The 18,089-nt window shown below is 63.4% G+C and overlaps 1 protein-coding gene across 1 annotated transcript in view; it reads left to right on the top strand.

The window, feature by feature from the left end:
* The window catches only part of SHISAL1 (shisa like 1), a 49,811-nt gene that overhangs the window by 21,596 nt on the left and 10,126 nt on the right, over positions 1 to 18,089 (top strand). The window contains exons 3-4 of the mRNA XM_054718576.1: positions 1,692 to 1,905; positions 7,920 to 8,237. Coding sequence (XP_054574551.1) covers positions 1,692 to 1,905; positions 7,920 to 8,237 — 532 coding nt within the window. The remainder of the gene's footprint in view (positions 1 to 1,691; positions 1,906 to 7,919; positions 8,238 to 18,089) is intronic.

The following is an 18,089-nucleotide window of genomic DNA, read 5'->3' as shown; positions in this document are numbered from 1 at the left end:
CCTGGGACAGCACAGCTAGTGAGGGGCAGGCCCCTGGACCCCGGCAGCGTGACCCTGGCCCCACCCCGGGGCCCCGGCTCCTAGGTTGCAGGTGGCCTCTCCCCTGTTTCCGAGTGAGAAGGACCCGGCCCTCGGCTTCCAGAGCAGAGTGCTGACCCCACAGCAAGGCCGGCCCACGCTGCCGGACTGAGCCCCGACCCGAGCCAGGCATCCTCTCTCTCTCTCTCCTGTCTCTCCATCTCTCTCTCTCTCTCTCTGTCTCTCCATCTCTCTCTCTCTCTCTTCATCTGTCTGTTTCTTTCTCTCTCTATGTCTCTCTCCCTGTTTCTCCCTCTTTCTCTCTTCCCCTCTCTGTCTCTCCCTCTGTCTCTGTCTCGGTTCCCCCCATGCCCCCTGCTCACTCCCCCTGCAGCGTGGTACCCCCTAGGCCAGGGCCCCCAAGCCCAAGCCCGTCGGCTCTCCTGCAGGGCCGCCCACCCCTTCCCGGCCCAGCGCCTCTGACTCGGGAGGCCGGCTGAGGGCCCGAGAGCCTGCAGTTCCGAGTCCTTAGAGGATGCAGACTCTGAGACCCGCTCTGAGCCTCGGTTCCCCCGTGCGGTGGGAGCCCACGGGGTTAGAAGAGAAGGTGCGTCCTCCTGAGCCCACCCAGGGACCCCCGCACCCCAGAGCGGATGGAGGCTGAGAGGGGGCCTGGAGCTCCCTGATCCTGAGACCAGGGACCCCTCCCACAGTGGCCCTGCCCGTCTCCGCGGAAGAGGGTGCTGGGCGTGGGGCGGGGCCCAGACCTCACAAGGCTGCCCAGGCCGCTTGCTGGGACCCAGAGCGGGCGCTGGCGCTCTGGCCGTGGTGGTTGGAGAGAGGCATTAGCCAATGGGGTCTTCTCAGTACAAATCAGATCCAGCGCCTGCTGCGGAGAGACGGATTAAGCCGGGCCAGGTTTCCCTGTTGGTATATCTGTCAGGCCTCCTCCCCGGTTTATCTCCAGGGGCGCGGCTGGCAGCGGCCGTCCCGGGTCGGCAGCGGCGTGGGTGGCTGAGCAGGGGCCCCTCCTAGGCCAGGGCAGCTGGCACTGGGGCGGGGGAGGGCACGGGGCAGCTCCTGGGGACCTTCAGGTCCAGGGCACTGCTTTTTAGAGAGCCAGGTGCGAAGGGGGACCGGTTCGTGCCCGCCTGCTACTCACCCCTCAGGCCAGCCTGGCCTGTCAGCAGGCCCCCCAGACCACACTGCAGCAGGGATGGAGGCGTGGAGAGGGCTCAGTCAGGGCAGCCTGGGGGGCTTCCCGCCGCACCCCCCTTCCCCCACCAGCTCAGGCAGCTCCCGGCAGCCTCTGAGCCCCGTTTCGGCATCAGGCCCCCCTGGCGGGGTGGCAGGTGGATTCGATGAGACAGAGCCGGTGAGGCCCAGTTAAGTTTCCTCCTCAAGGGCCTACTGTGTGCACAGCGGCCAGAGAGGGTCCCAGGAGGCTTCAGATGCAGCCCCGCCCATGGGAGCCCCAGTCTGGGGGACACAGTGTAAGCAGGGCTGTCGGGGAAGGGAGGGGTCCTTCCTGCCAGAGGCGAGGCTGGCACTGGGCCCCCCAGGACAGACCCCCCAGGCCCGCCCCTGGTGCTCGCACTTGTGGCGGGTTCATGGAAGTCAGGGTTCGAGGCCTTGGTGGAGACCCCACCGAGCCTGGCGACTCTGTTTTCCAGTCTTGTCCGCGCATTTCCGGGTCTGCGAGCCGTACACGGACCACAAAGGCCACTACCACTTCGGCTTCCACTGCCCCCGGCTCTCGGACAACAAAACCTTCATCCTGTGCTGTCACCACAACAACACGGTCTTCAAATACTGCTGCAACGAGACGGAGTTCCAGGCGGTGATGCAGGCGAACCTCACGGCCAGCTCCGAGGGCTACGCACACAAGTAAGTGCCACGGCGGCCACACACACCCAGCTCGGGGCCCGTCACGGCAGGGTGCGGGCCAAACGCCCCACCCCCTGGGGTGGCTGTGGGGTCACCCCTGTCAGGGTGGGTGGGCCTGGAAGGAATCTGGGAGAGTTCAGGAGACCCAGTTCTATCCTCTGAGCTTTAGCCTTTCCATCTGAGAAATGGGCACATAATGCCTACCTGTCAGGTCTGCTACAAAATTAAGTGAAGGCAAGTATGTGGAAGGCTTGTAGGCCAAAAGCACTTGGGCCTGGAATCCACAGACCCAAGTTCCTTCCTTCATTATTTGTTCAACGAATATTGACCGGTCTCTCGACCCAGAGATTAAGCCGACAGCCTCTTTCCTTAAGGTGATTGCAGCACACCAGACCCGGGCCCTGATGGAGGGACCATGATGAGTGTAAAGAAAGGCGTTCCCAGCAGAGCGGCAGTGGGGATATGATAGACATAGCGTGTCTTTCTCTCATTGTGAGTGACACTGAGCATTCTTTCACATGTTTGAGAGCCATCTGTATTTCTTTTACTGGGAGCTAGCTTTTGATGTCCTTCCTCATTTCCTTACTGAATTTTTGGCCATCTTCTTATTTATTTACAGGAACTCTTTATATATGAAGGAACTGTGCATTACAAATATTTTCTCAATGTGTCTGAGTTTGTGACTTTTTTTCCTCATGACTACCTTTTCATTGTTATGTAATCAAATTGTATCTAATTTTGTTTTCTGTGGGGTTTTTTATGTCTTCTGGGTTTTATGTTATACTGAGAAAGGCTTTCTCTACTCTGAGATTATTAGATTTTTTCTTTTTTACTTCTTTTATGTTTTAATTTTTTGCCTTCAAATCTTTTTTCTGTTTGTTTTGTTAATCCTCACCAGAGGATATTTTTTCCATTGCTTTTCAGAGAGAATGGAAGGGAGGGAGGGAGAGAGAGGGGAGAGGGAGAGAGAGAGGGAGACATCGATGTGAAAGAGACACGTTGACTGGTTGGCTCCCGCACACACTCCAACTGGGAACTGAACCTGCGATGTAGGTAGGTGCCCTGACTGGGAATTGAACTCACAGCCTTTTGGTGTGCGGGCTGATGCGCCAACCAGCTGAGCCACCCAGCCAGGGCCCATGGATGTGTTTTAAAGTCTTCTTGGTTTACTTTCCATGGACTCTAGGATTAGCTTGCGTAGCACCCCTGACCCCCCAAAAAATTCAGTTATCATTTTTTACTGAGATTGTGAATTCATAGATTAATTCAAGGAGAAGTGGCTTTTCATGACGCTGAATATTCTTATCCAAGAACATGGTATGCTTTCCCATTTGTTCACATTTTCTCTCAGTGTTTTAGAATTTTCTTCATATAGATATTTTATATATATATATATCTTTCGCCCTTATTCCTACATATTTCTTCTTATCTATACTAATAAAAGGGTAATATGCAAATTGGTCATGACGCCCTCACAGTAACAACCGAACAGCAGGCTGCGTGGGGTGACCAGGCCAGCATAGGGGGGCAGTGAGGGGCAACCAGGCTGGTGGGGAGGGCAGTGGGGGTGACCAGGCTGGCAGAGGGGGCGGTGAGGGGTGACCAGGCTGGTAGGGGGGGCAGTTAGGGGTGACCAGGCCGGCAGAGGGGGTGGTGAGGGGTGACCAGGCCGGCAGGGGGGACCTAAGGGGCGACCAGGCTGGTAGGGGGGGCAGTTAGGGGTGACCAGGCCGGCAGAGGGGGGCAGGGATTTATCTGTGTATTTCTGGAGGCGCAGAGGGCTGGTTTGGCTCTGGCCGCCGGCGGGAAGGCGGGGTGTGAGGGGAGCAGCCCCATCCAGCCCACTGCCAGGCGGGGCGCCCGTCACCGCACCCAGAGGGGCCCTGGTGCTCCGTTCAGTGTGCAGGCGCCTTCCGTGCAGCCTGCGGGCGGGAGGCGGGCAGCGGCCCCCCCAGGGCCCGGCCCCAGCGTGGGAGTGTCTGTGCCGGGCTCGGGTGGGACAGGTGACGGGCATGAGGGTCGGCGGTCCGCTCGCCCTGGGGACGGGTGTCTGGCGCAGGAGGCGTGGCGAGGCATCTCTGCAGTGCGTGGGTGTTCCTGTGCCGGGCGGATGGGGGTGGGCGCGGGGGGGGGGGAGGGTTTCTAAGACGACAGAGCGCCTCGAGGGTGGGTGGGGGGTGGTCACTCCCGTCTGCACATGACACCTTGTCCCCGAAGCCGCCCTTTCCCAGTGCCCAGAGCTGTTCCAGCCACGCTGGTGGCCAGCGAGTGCCAGCTGGCTGGGCTGGGACCTGCGGGCCCGGTGCTCCGGGATCCCCCGCTCCGGGCCGGTCCTGCGGGCCTATCGCCCCCACCCAGCTCGCCCCAAGCTCCAGTCCAGCCGCTGAGCGGGGTCAGCCTCTTCGGGTGTTCTTATCCGGGGCGCACCCCCATCGAGCCCCGTCAGGCACTGAGCCTGTGCGCGCACCGGGCCCCGCAGAGCCGGGAGGTTCAGGAGTCCCTGTCGCCTACTCTGAGCCCCACCACCCCCACCCCCGCCGGCGCGGGGACGGGAGCCGGGGACGGGAGCCGGGGGACAGTTACGAGCACTGAGGGTGGGTGAGGGGCCTCACGTAGCGCTGCTGCCTGTACAGGGGGTCCCGGAGCCGCCACGCCAGGGCTGCGGCTCAGAGAGGGTGAGAACCTGCGTGTGCTCGCCCCGCACGCACCGCACAGCAGAGCCGGGCTGGCCGCCACTGCTCTGGCCTCAGTGCTCCGCCTGTGAGCGGTGGGGGGGGGGGGGGGTGGGTAGGAGGGGGCAGAGGTACGGGGGGAGGAGGGGACAACGATGGCAGTGACGCCCTCGGGTCTGAGTGTTGAATGTGTGAGCCTTCAGAGCAATGGCCACTGCGGCTGCTTCCATTACTGTCACCTCTTCTCGGCCCCGGAGGCTCCAGGCCCAGCAGGGTCCAGCGCCCTCTGACCCCCCCTCGCCCCCCGGCGTCACAGACTCCCACTCTGCAGGGCCGCGTCTGCAAACAGCTGCTCCCGCCTCCCCTCCCCGCTCCTCCCTCGCCCCCCCCCCGCCCCCCGGGCTGCTGCCATGGGAACCGCTGAGGGAAGCTCGATGCTCAGAGCAGCTCCACGGGGGCCCGGGGGGCTGGGGAGGGGGTGCCGGGCAGAGCAGCGGTGCCGGCAGCAGGCCCCCCTCTCCGCGGGACGTCCGCCCAGGACTCCGGCCCCAGCAGCCAGAGGCTCGGCCTGTGCCCTGGAGGAATCCACACCCAGGGCCGGGCGCACGGAGCTTCCCCTTGAAATGAGGCCGCGGACGGACAGACGGACGGACATTCACACTCCGCCTGGGCCAGCCCTGGGACTTGTGCCGCCTCCTGGAGGCGGTGGCTGCAGGCGGCGCAGGAGGCGGCTGGGAGAGGCTGCCTGGCCGCTCCTCCGCAAGCAGAGGCCCAGCCCCGAGCACTGGCCGTGCCCGCTCCGCGCTCAGTGCCCGCACGTGTGGAGGCCGCTCCCTCGAGCTGGGGCCACCGGTGAGGGGAGGAAGGCGTTCCGGGCCGAGGGCACCTGGGAGCCACAGAGCATCCCCGGCCTGGGTCCCGTGCCTGCAGGGGCCGGAGGAGGCAGAGGGGAGCGGCCCATCTCACTGCCGAGGCCGAGGCGGGGCCAGGCGGGAACCGAGCCGGGAAGATCCGAGTCTGGACGGGCTTCCCACCATCTCCCCCAGGCCCAGAGACGTGCAGGGGTTCTCCCAGGCCACACAGCAGAACCGGGCCAGCGAGGAGCCAGAGCCAGGCCTCCCGGCTCCCGAAAGGGTCCAGAGGGACTGCTGTGGGACCCAGGGCACGGAGGGCCCGTCTGGCGAGAGCTGGGGCGGGTCTCTCCCTGCAGGGTGTGGGGCCGCGAGGCCTCTCTGTCACCCGCCAGCGGGCAGCGTTGGAGTGGCGGGTGCACGGTTCCTTTAAACAGCGCGGCCCTGGCCAGCTCTGCCCCGAGCACGGCAGCCAAGCCGCAGCAGCAAGCCGGAACCGGCCCTCCGGGCACAGGGGCCTGGCCTGGCAGGGAATGGGCTCCACCGTCGGGCAGCCATGGCTGGGCTCGAGGCCGGAGGAGGGCCCCCCCCTTGTACGGGGAGCAGTGTGTCTGGTCCCAAACTGATGGTCGGAGCCAGGCAGGGGGGAAGGAGGTGGGGACACGGAGAAGGCTGCCGGCAGGAGGCACAGCCCGTGCAAAGGCCGTGGTGGCGCGAGCAGGCCCAACAGCGTGAAGCCCTCCGCCAGCCCTGGCCCGTGGGCTCAGCGGTTGAGTGTCATCCACGCACCGAGGGGTGAGTGGTCAGGGCACATGCCCGGGTTCCGGGCTCCATCCCCAGTGGGGGGCTTGCGGGAGGCAGTCAATGTTTCTCTCTCATTGACGTTTCTCTCTCTCTCCCGCTCCCTTGCTCTCTCTCTCAAATCAATAAAAACACAAACCAAACAACAAAAACCTCTGAGGATAAGAGTAGCTCTGTGCCTCTTTCCCTCTTCCAACCAACCAACCAACACCCTCTGTCATTTCCAAACCAACCCACCCACCAACACCCTCCGTCATCTCCAACCCACCAACACCCTCCGTCATCTCCAAACCACCCACCCACCAACACCCTCCGTCATCTCCAACCCACCCACCCACCAACACCCTCCGTCATTTCCAAACCAACCCACCCACCAACACCCTCCGTCATCTCCAAACCACCCACCCACCAACACCCTCCGTCATCTCCAACCCACCCACCCACCAACACCCTCCGTCATCTCCGCTTCTGGAGGCGGAGCAGCCAGGGGGTGGCGGGGGGGGGGGGGGTGATGTTGGTGAATAAATAAGAAAAATGATGGAGGGACCTGAGACCCGGGCAGAGCACAGTCTGGAGTTGCCTGGTGACAGGGACCGAGTGAGGAGGGCATGGAGGGATAGAGGGGGGTCTGAAAGGCAGGTGCCAGGGCAGCCAGGACCAGTGACTGCTGCGTGGGGCATGGGGCGTAGAGGGGTGTGGGGGGGGGCAGGCGTGAGACGTGGAGCGTGGGGAGGGCGGCCGAGCTGATGCCCTGTGTCCTGGGCTCCTGAGAAGCAGGGAGACCTGGAGCAGGCTGGAAGGGGGCTGGCCCAGGGTGGGTGCCCGGCTCAGTTCCACGGCATGTGGGGGTGTGCGGTGGCCCGGTGTGGGTGCTGAGGGGCAGGGGGCGCAGCTCTGGAACTTGGGTCAGTTTGTCCTAAGACAGTGGTCGGCAAACTCATTAGTCAACAGAGCCAAATATCAACAGTACAATGATTGAAATTTCTTTTGAGAGCCAAATTTTTTGAACTTAAACTCCTTCTAACACCACTTCTTCAACATAGACTCGCCCAGGCCGTGGTATTTTGTGGAAGAGCCACACTCAAGGGGCCAAAGAGCCGCATGTGGCTCGCAAGCCACAGTTTGCCGACCACGGTCCTAAGACAACAGATTTTCTGCACTTGCCCTGGGCCCGTAAGATGGCATCCCAGGTGGCGGGGACAGCATGAGCAAAGGCCCTGGGGTGAGCAAGCAGGGAGCACCCACAGAGACCGCTGGCAGGTCTGTGAGCAGCACCCGTGTGGGGGGCATGAGGGTGAAGGCAGGGTCCACCCCATCCTGGGAGCCCCAAATGCCAACTGAGAATTCCTTCCCAAAGGGAAATGGGACAGCGTCCCGGGTTCCCACGGTCTGGTGGAAGGCTTAACAGTGCCCCTGCCCCCCGCCACGAAGGACTTGGGGTGAGGGTGGGGGGCTGCTCCGGCTGGGACAGGGCCTGGGGCAGAGGACCAGCATGTGGGAGGAGGCAGACAGGGCCGGTGGGGGAGAGGAGGAGGAGGGTGGGCATGAGGAGAGGGAGCCAGGACTCCTCACCGCCCCTCCTCTCTGGGACCCCGAAATAGCCCGTGCCATGTTCTCCAAGCAGCCCCGCCGATTCCCCGGGCCGGCGATGGCTGTGCTGCCCTCTCAGCCTCCCTCCGTCTTTCCCCAGCAATTACACCGCCCTGCTGGGCGTGTGGATCTACGGCTTCTTCGTGCTGACGCTGCTGGTCCTGGACCTGCTGTATTACTCGGCGATGAACTACGACATCTGCAAGGTGTACCTGACGCGGTGGGGCGTCCACGGACGGTGGATGAAACAGGACCCGCGGCGGTGGGGGAACCCTGCCCAGGGCCCCCGGCCGGGGCAGCCGGCCCCGCAGCCCGCGCCTCCCCCGGGGCCCCTGCCGCAAGCCCCCCAGGCCGTGCACACGCTGCAGGGAGCCCCCCACAGCCCGCCGCTGGTGACCTTCCAGAGCTCGTCTGCCTGGTGAGTGCTTGCGATGGGGGCCCAGGCCGCCCCGGGTCACTCGTCTTTGACCCGCGAGCGCGGGAAAAACCAGGTCATGGCTGCCGCTGTGTTTGCCTCGTCAACTACCCGGTTCTTTGCCAAGAAAGACCTGGGGGTGTCCGTGGCGGCCACATGTGCCTGGACGGGAGAGTCGACCGGAGCGGTGGGAGCGGAGTGTAGACGCACAGCCTGCGGGTTTATTGCGCTGAGCGCTGGGGTGAGAGCATTGCCGCTGAGCGTTAAATGGCGTGTTGAGTTTCCTGGCGGCCAAGGCAAAAGGGGGAATTGGATGGCTTTCCAACTTCTCACCACCTGGTCGGAGGGAGCAGGTCAGTCTGCGACGGGCCGGGCGAGCTTTCTCGGGATGAAGTTGGACGGTGAGCCTATGGGGGTCCCGGGGGTTCCGTGGTGCGTACGCTGAGTCACAGAAAGGCATCAGGGCGTGCAGGCAGCTGCGCATGACGCCGCAGGAGGGAAGGGAGCCAGCAAGGAGGGGTCCCAGGGCGGCCTTGTGGGGGGCTGCCCCTGCAGAAGCTATTCGTCCCGCCGAGGCATGTGTTCCCATCCGTCGCCTCTGCTGCGACTCTCGTGTCTGAGCGGCCCCCGTGGGTGGAGGTGGGGAGTGAGCTCATGGGGTGGGGGTCCCGGGCAGTGCAGAGCTGGGAGGAGGGGGAGTCTGTTCCTTTGGAGCAGAGAGCCACCGTGCAGCTGGCAGGAGGCAGCCCCCGGCAGGAGCCCGGCTGAGTGCAGGTGCCCCAGTTCAGGGGTGGGGTGAGGGGGGTGACGCTCTGTGGGGGCTGAGCTGCAGCCGGGGGCACAGTTTCCCGGACATCACCATGCTGAGCCCCGCTTGCAAGACTGAGGTGCAGCCCTGGCCGGCGTGGCTCGGGGGGTGGGGCGTCGTCCCAGGCCCTGGAGGTTGCTGGTCTGATTCCCGGGTAGGGCACATCCTGGGGTGCGGGCTTGGTCCCCGGCTGGGAGCCTGCAGGAGGCAACCGATGGGTGTTTCTCTCTGCTCTCTTTCTAAAAATCAGTAACAATGTGAAAAACATACACCACAGTGGTCACTGCCAAGTCTTTAGCTTTTCCAAGCAAACCGCCCGGGTTCGAGTCCCAGCTCTGCCGTTTACCAGCCCGAAGCTTCAGGCAGGTCACGTCCCCCCCCCCCCCCCCCCCCCCCGACCTCCCAGTCCCTTTGCCCTGGGCTTGTCCTCAGGGTTGAGCACCCGGCACACAGTAGGTGCTCAGTTCACCGGGGCTGCGTCCTCACAGGAGATGCCGCCAAGCCAGCAGTGACCGTTTAAGTCGCTAACGGGTGGCGACCTTTCCAATGAGGAGCGAGTTAAATAATTAATAAGGTGCCGTTAAGTCAGCTTGTGCTTATTGATCCAATAATGGCCCCATCGATCACGCAGGAGACAAAGACCGGCCTTGCTCAGCCAAGTCTGACAAATGTCCGTGAAGCAGGGCCCCTGGGGACGCGGAGAGGGTGGGCGGGGAAGACGCACAGCCCCCCCAAAGTGCAGACAGAGAGTCTGCTGGCCCGGCCCGTGTGGGGGTTCTGAAACGCGGGCCTGGGGCGGCAGACACGCGGGGCTGTTGGCCACCGAGAGCGTGTCCCAGGCTGACAGTCAGGCCAGGACAGGCCAAGGGGGGTGTGAGGCCAGGACGCTCCGGAGGCACCGCGACAGGCTTCGGCCCCCTGGGTCCCTTCCGGAGCCGCCCGCCAGGCGCTGTGCCCGGGTCCCCCTCTCACTTCCCGCCTCAGCCTGGCGGCCTCTCTCTCTCCCCCCTCCCCGTCCTGTCCTGCTCTGCGGTATGTGGGTGAGCCCGGCTTCTCCGGCTCCTAGAGGCCTCTCACCCCCCACCCCACCCCCCCCGCCCCCATTTCCCTGCACACAGGGAGCAGGGCCCGAGAAAAGACCACGTGACCCTTGAAAAGTCACGTGACCCTTGCAGATGTCATGTGGCCCAAGGAAGAACCAGGCCTCTGCCCTGCCATCCCCCCTGCCCCCCCCCGCACCCCCCCGCCCCCACAGGCGCCTGAGTTCCCGCAGACCCTCTTCCTGTGGAACGTGGCGTCCCTTTCTCCCCGGCAGTGCGCCAGCCCGGGGTCTGCCTTCTGCCGGGGGGCACCCGCCAGCGGCGAGGAAGTCCGGGGAGTTAGCAGACGTGCCCCCCAGAGAACCTCCAGGGTCAAAGCCTTCTCTCCTTTCCGTTCTGTCCCTGCCCCAAGGGCCACCCTACACCTGACAAGGCCCTTTCCTTCGGGGCTGGGTGCCCAGGACACACCGCCCCCGGGTCCAAAAGGAAGGACCAGGCGTCCTGGCCAGGTTTCTCCTTGTGAGAGCCTCAGTCATGGACCGGAGGGTTTGCAGCTCCATTCTGGTCAGGAGCACGCTCCTCCGGTGCAGGCTCCATCCCCTGCCCGGTCAGGCCACATGCGGGAGGCAACCAATTGGTATGTCTCTGTCACCCCGATGTTTCTCTCTCTCTCTCCCCCCCTCCACTCTGTCTAAAAATCAATGGGGAAAATATCCTCGGGGGAGGGTTAACCACAAGAAGGCAGGACCGGTGACTTTCAGGGTGACCCGGTCTGTGCTGGTGGCTGTGCCCACTCGGACCACGGAGTGAACTAGACACTGCGCAGAGGGAGCCCGGGCATCAGAGTTCGCATCCTCCGGCGTCCTCTGACCCGGGAGGTCCTGCAGCATCTCACGCCCTCCCCGCCGCAGAGGTTCGGGGTTCGCAGGAGGGGCCCCAGATGCGCCCAGAGATGCCGGGAGCGGCCCGGCGCCTGGCGCCCTAGCTCAGAGGTCCTGATCGCTAGTCTTAATTATTCTCTCCCCGTCTCAGCCACCTCCTCCCTCAGCGTCCACCAAGGAACAGTCGAGTTCCTTCTTCTTATGCCCAATTGTTCAGCACAAAAGCGCCCCGGCTGGCTGAGAACGCGGAGGGGGCGCAGGCGGCCTCAGCGCCGAGCGCAGCCCCCGTCCCGCAGCTCCGCCGCCGGCTCCTTCCTTCACTTATAGCTGCTCCATCCGCTCATCAATCGTGCGTCTGGGCTTTTAATTCCACATCACGTCCTGGCGAGCTTCCGCCTGACCGAGACGCGTCTGTGACCACTGCTTCGCTGGCTGGCTGCCGTCCCGGGGAGATGATGGACGGGCCGTCGCTCGGAGACCCAGGGCCTCGCTCAGGCCACCTGGAGGCTCCTGGTCCCCCTCCCGCCTCGCAGAGCATCGCCGGGCCAGGACAGGAGGGTTCTGGATATCCGCCTTGAACCCCCATCCCTGCCCAGGCCAGGGCCGCCCAGTGGCCCGCCCTCGTCCCCCAGAAGCCGAGCACCTGCCTTTGAACCACTCCGCCCGCCTCGTTGCTCTATTTTCCCACAGGCAGGAAGCAGAGGGGCAGGGGCACAGGCCTCAGAGGCTGGTGGGCCCGGGTTCAAACCCGCTCCCCTGGGTTCCAGCTGGAGGGCCTCCAGCCAGCAGGCGGCTGAGCCGACCCCTCACCCGGGGCGGGAGGTGGACTAGAGGAGAGGAGACGTGGGGAGACCTCGCGCGTAGAAACGGCTCCACAGACGTCCCTCGTCTCCCCGCGTCCCGGGGGTGGCAGTCAGCTGTGCCCTCTGGGCCGTGTACCATCTGGCCAGGGACACGGCGCCTAACAGGGTTTCCATGGATGAGTAGGAGTTTTCCGGAGGTGGAGATCGGGCAGCCTAGGCCGGGACCAGCTCAGGCTCCCTCCTCCAACCCCCCAGGTGCCTGCCCGGGTATCCGACCGAGGTTCATGCCGGAGCAATGGCCCCCCCCTCCCCCCGCCTGCTCCCCTCGTTCCCTCACAGTGTGCACCGCCTGCGGTTGTGTGCGCTTCATTGTCTGCTGTGTTCTCCGCTGGGAGGCACCCAGAGCGTGGGCTGGTCTGTCTGCTCCTCAGCTCCCCCCCCCCCCCAGCACGGGGAGTAGGCGCTCAGTGAACGTGTGTGGAGGGACTGTGTCCTCGTCTGCCCGTGCCTGGGGCGTGTCAGCTTTAGGTTAGCCCCCCCCCCCCCCCCCCCCCCCCCAGCACGGGGAGTATTTACACAGCTGCCGGTTTTTCACGAAGACAAACAATTTGCAGGGACGCTGAGGGCGGCCCCCAGCACCTGTCCCCGTGGATGGGTGGCCTCAGTGGATTGCTGCCTTGCCTAGGTCCCCGGTGGGGGTTACTGAGTCACAGGCCGGGCAGCTCTAGGGGTCTTCACGTCAGCGCCCAGGGCCGTCCCAGCGGCGGCTCGGACGCTCACCTCGCAGCCAGCCTCCAGCCCCGCCCTGGCCCGGGGTCCTCTGATGGTGGCACACCTTTCCTTTCATCTGGTAATCACCGCGCCTCCTCTCCCGGGCGCCCGTTTATCTCACCGTGCCCCTAAGACAGGCGGGAATCCAGTCATTTCCGCAAAGCCACGTTACTTCCCACACCCGGGTCCCCGCGTTCCTCTCGGCTGCGCACCTCTCTCCCCCGCTGTTTCCTTAATGCATTTTTAATGGACTTTCAATCACGTCTCTTTCCCGGAGAACCCCGACTTGCTTTACGCCACTGTTTCTTAGGTTTAAGAGTTACTCAGCGTTCCCTAATGCCCGTGAAAACAGAGCCAGGAGCATATGCAAGGTGGGCAGGGGGGGGTGGGGGGCCCTTGCCCCGGCCCCCAGGAGCTGCTGGCTAGATTTGCAGGAATTTGGGGAGCCCGTTGTTAAACACAGCCACCGACAAAAATGAGATGATGCAAACGTACAATTAAATAAACTATATTAACACACAAGTAATAGAAACTCTCCCCTGCCTGCCTGTTTTGCCACATTTGCTACCGTCTCTGCTCCTGAGTGTTGACAAGTTGCATCCAGACAGTGAAAACCTGGGTCGGTGGCTCCCCCACACCTCCTCCCAGCCCTGAGTCCAGTGCCATCCCGGTGGCAGTATTGACACCAGGGAAATGGGCAGCAGCTGCTACATCCCAGTGGCAGTATTTACACCAGGGAAATGGGCAGCAGCTGCTACATCCCGGTGGCAGTATTGACACCAGGGAAATGGGCAGCAGCTGCTACATCCCAGTGGCAGTATTTACACCAGGGAAATGGGCAGCAGCTGCTACATCCCAGTGGCAGTATTTACACCAGGGAAATGGGCAGCAGCTGCTACATCCAGTGGCAGTATTTACACCAGGGAAATGGGCAGCAGCTGCTACATCCCGGTGGCAGTATTGACACCAGGGAAATGGGCAGCAGCTGCTACATCCCGGTGGCAGTATTTACACCAGGGAAATGGGCAGCAGCTGCTACATCCAGTGGCATTATTTACACCAGGGAAATGGGCAGCAGCTGCTACATCCAGTGGCAGTATTTACACCAGGGAAATGGGCAGCAGCTGCTACAAATTAGGGCTTGTCTCCCGTTGGACAGCTGGTCGTCAAATGTTTGCCGCCACCCCACTGTCCATTCCGGCGCCAGCGCTCACATATCCAGCCCCTTGAGTGGCCCGCCCGCCCTGGGGCCTGCGCACCCCGCCGTGGAGAAGCGCCCGTGCTTTATGCCCCTGTGAGAGCAGGAGCCAGTGTTCCCGGGGACCCCCATAGGCGGGCAGGGGCTGCGGTAGCCGGGGCAGCGGGCAGGTGGCTCTGGAAGGGAAGGTCGTCCACCCTGTGCAGCTCCTGGTCCTTCCGAGCAGAGAGGGCAGCGGAGACAGAAGCGTGGTCAGACCTCCTGCCGCAGCCCTGCCCTGGGCCCCGGGACACGTCTCGGCGTCGGCCCCTTTGCAGACCTCCAGCTGCATCTTGCTCCTCCTCCTCAGAGCCTGTCCGTGGTGAGGAGGCAGCCGGCAGGCTGTGGATGCGCATTCTTCACCGAGCTCTTAGCGAGGATCCGCGCAGCGTGTGGGGAACGCTGGGAATAAAAGAGAAAAAATCAATGCGTCCGCCACGGGCGAGTGACTGCACCTTAGAGAAGGTGTTGGCAAAGTCTCCTCGAAGACGCACTTCCAGGATCAGCTAGACTGAGCGTGGCCGTCCACAGCCCCTTCCCGCCCAGGTGCCACTGTCTCTGGGCTCAGGGGGCGGGGGAGGGGGGGCCGGGCCAGGGATCCCGCCAGCCAGATCCGCAGGCCCTGTGACCGCGGGCGCGCCATTCCCTCCTCTGAAGCCCGTTTGCTTGTCTGTGAAGGCGGGGGGAGGGGGGGGCGCGGGCGGCAGATCAAGAGGATGGAGTGTGCCTGTTAGGAGACTGGCACCGAGTAGGGGCTCAGCCACGAGGCACCCCTCTTCCAGGGACACGCCGCCATCCTGCTCTCGCACCTGCCCACGCAGCCCGGGGAGACCCCACTGCCCCCCAGCGCACTGGTGTGGGACTTCATTGGGGTTTCCTGACCTGGGGCCCGCAGCCCCGGCTCTGAGCACAGACGCCAGCTCGCCCAGCGCTGAGCCGTTTCCAGAAGCCGCGGGTCTGGCTCACGAACTCCTGAGGAAAGGCTGCTCCCGCTTCCGTCTGACCGGGGACCCGGGGCATCGCCGGGGCTGCGGCCCGGAGACCCGGGAACGCGGGGTCACCGTGAGGGGGCGTCGTGGCCGGGCCGTGGCTGTTCTGTCCCCCAAAGCACTGAGTCCAGAGACTCACAGGCCAGCTGGCAGACGAGGCGCCGCAGGGCGGAGGAATTTCCCCCCCTCGTGGGTCAGGGCGGACACGGAATCTTGCCTTCATTACTCCCCTGCCGTTCGAGCTCCGGCCATAACTGCTAAAATATTTGCTTCTAAGAATAGACGCTTGTTGCACAGCAAATGTTCCCCCACGTGGGCTCCGGCTCCTGGCAGGATGACGGAAACCAAGGCCTGCCCGGGATGGCCCGCCTGTCCCCAAGGCGCCCAGAGGTGCCGGGGGGGGGGAGGGGAGAGAGGGGTGCAGGGCCGGATGGCTGTGGCCTGGAACCCCGTCATGCCCGTCGCTGGACGCTGCAGCCCGTGCGTGGCATCCATAAGGGCTCGGGGCTCCCTGGCTGGTCACCAGGCTCCGTGCTGCCCGGCTGTGTGTCCCTGGCAAGCCGCTTCCCCTCTCTGAGCTAGACACGGCTGGGAGCAGTCATCCTGCAGGTGGATCACGGGGATGGAGTCCGAGACCTAGTCCAGCACCCACTCACAGGAAGGGCCCCCCTTTCCCAGTCTGTCCACAGTGTCAGTGGGAGAGGGTCCCTGGCGAGTGCTTGCTCTCCCCTCCCTGCTCCTCCCACCGGACAAGAAAAGGGGGCTATTGTCCTACTGCCGGTTTGGTTACCCCGGGGCCTCCGAGTCCCCAATCCACTTCCCTGGTGAGGCTGCAGCTGTCTGAGATGGATGGGCTCCGGTCCCTGAGCCGGGGAGGCCCAGGTGTTCCGCTCTCCTTCCCACTGCTGGCCCCCTGACGCGTCCAAGGCAAGAGCCAAACCGGTCAGGGCCCCTCCTCGGGACCTCGGACGCCCCTTCCTGACCTTCCCGCCCACAAGTATGGAAACGCGAGCTCCTAGAACAAACGCCACCCCAGCGCTGTGTCCCTGCCTGGACCCTGATGACCTAGGGGACACCTGTGTCACCTCCGAGGCCTCTCACACCAGGTGTGTCTCCGACCACGCACAAGTGAGGGAGGGCTGCGTGCTTGTCCCGAAAGCCATTGCTCAGGCCGAGGCGCATCCCACAGCTGGTGCCACGGGGAAGGGACACGGGTCTTCATTAGGCGGCCGTCCGGCGGGGACAGTGTCCACTCGTTGAAGGAGCGCGTGGGGCCGGCGGGCGCTCTGAGCAGCTGGTGAGCGGGTGGGCTGGGAGTTTTGGTGGGAGCTCCCTGAGCGGGAGGGCCCCTGGGAGGAGGCGGGAGGCTGTGCTGGGCCCCAGGGAAGAAATCATTTCCTCCCATGACCCTCCCCCAACTGCTAGGCTGTTGAGGGAGGGTCATGGGAGGAAATGATTTGCAAAGATTTCGGAGGCAAGACCTGCAGAGGGATGGATGGATGTGGGGTGCAGGGTGCTCCGAGGCCCACTGTAGGGAGACAGGCGTGTTGCCACAGGCCGGAAGGATCAGGGGGGAGGAGAGGTGGGGAGGGGTGTGGCACAGCACACTGGGGTCACTGTCACCAACTTGGGGGCACGTTGGGCTGTGGCACAGGGAGGGGAGGTGTCAAGCGAAGATGTGTTTCCTGAGGGCTAGGGAGGTCCCGGGTGAGGGGCGATGGAGAGGTGCCAGAGGGACAGGTGTGTGCCGGGCGGGCAGAGGGGGCCTAGGAGGGGGGGACCAGGGACATAGTGCCCGTGGTGGACGGCCTCCTTCCGTCCATGGTGCCAGCCAGGAGAGGCAACGACTAGGTGTGTGTGTGTGTGTGTGTGTGTGTGTGTGCATGAGTGTGGCATATGTAGTGAGTGTAGTATGAGTGTGTGTGTGTGTGTGTGCACGAGTGTGGTATATGTAGAGAGTGTAGTATGAGTGTGTGCGTGTGTGCACGAGTGTGGTATATGTAGAGAGTGTAGTATGAGTGTGTGTGTGTGTGTGCACGAGTGTGGCATATGTAGAGAGTGTAGTATGAGTGTGTGTGTGTGTGTGTGTGTGTGTGTGCACGAGTGTGGTATATGTAGAGAGTGTAGTATGAGTGAGTGTGTGTGTGTGTGTGTGTGTGTGCATGAGTGTGGTATATGTAGAGAGTGTAGTATGAGTGTGTGCGTGTGCGCACGAGTGTGGTATATGTAGAGAGTGTAGTATGAGTGTGTGTGTGTGTGTGTGTGCATGAGTGTGGTATATGTAGAGAGTGTAGTATGAGTGTGTGTGTGTGTGTGTGCATGAGTGTGGTTTATGTAGAGAGTGTAGTATGAGTGTGTGTGTGTGTGCATGAGTGTGGTATATGTAGAGAGTGTAGTATGAGTGTGTGTGTGTGTGTGTGTGTGTGTGCGTGCACGAGTGTGGTATATGTAGAGAGTGTAGTATGAGTGTGTGTGTGTGTGTGCACGAGTGTGGCATATGTAGTGAGTGTAGTATGAGTGTGTGTGTGTGTGTGTGTGTGTGTGTGTGTGCACGAGTGTGGTATATGTAGAGAGTGTAGTATGAGTGTGTGTGTGTAGCACTGTGTGCATGGTTGCGTGCACGAATGTGTGTTGTGTGCACACTCACATGCTGGGGTGTCCTGGCTCCAGGCTCACCTCGCCTGCTGCCCCTGTCCTGACCCGAGGGCCCCGCGAGGGCGTGGGGCCGGGCCGGGGCATCTGAGGCCGACCAGGCTGCAGAAATAAAAACAGGACCAGGTCCGCTCCCACACTCGGGGGCACCGAGGTCCGGACGGCGCTGGGCCAGAGACCGGGGCCGTGGCGGGGCCAGCGCAGGTGCGCACCCTCAGAGCAAGGAGGCACGCCGGAGTCAGAGTTTACAAGACGCGGACCAGAGCCCGGGCCCCAGGCTGAGGCTCGGGACACAGTGGACCCGACCCCGTCTCTGCCCTCGAGATGCTCACTCAAGCCTGGTCTCCTCAGTGGGTGCCCACCCCAGCTCCCCAGGGGCTCCTACTCATCCGTCTAAACCTCGCTCAGGTCACTCTGCTCCCCCAGGCCTCCCTCCAGCCCCTGGAGGACTCCTCTCCCGGCTCCCACGCCAGGGTGGCCTGCTGGCACCTCTGTGGCACGGGCCTGGGTGGGCAGGGACAGGCTGAGTGCCCGGAGGCCCCAGTGCTGCAGCCAAGCCCTGGGCGGGTCACGCCTGCGTGTGGGACGCCTCCCCCTGGCTGTGCTGCGTGCCGGGCTTCACTGGCCGCTGGCTGTGCCGGCCGAGGGCAGGGCGACATGCGCCACGGGCCTTT

This window comes from Eptesicus fuscus, chromosome 7 (assembly GCF_027574615.1).
Source record: "Eptesicus fuscus isolate TK198812 chromosome 7, DD_ASM_mEF_20220401, whole genome shotgun sequence".
NCBI classification, from domain to species: domain Eukaryota; kingdom Metazoa; phylum Chordata; class Mammalia; order Chiroptera; family Vespertilionidae; genus Eptesicus; species Eptesicus fuscus.
This window is presented reverse-complemented; position numbering and strand designations above follow the sequence as displayed.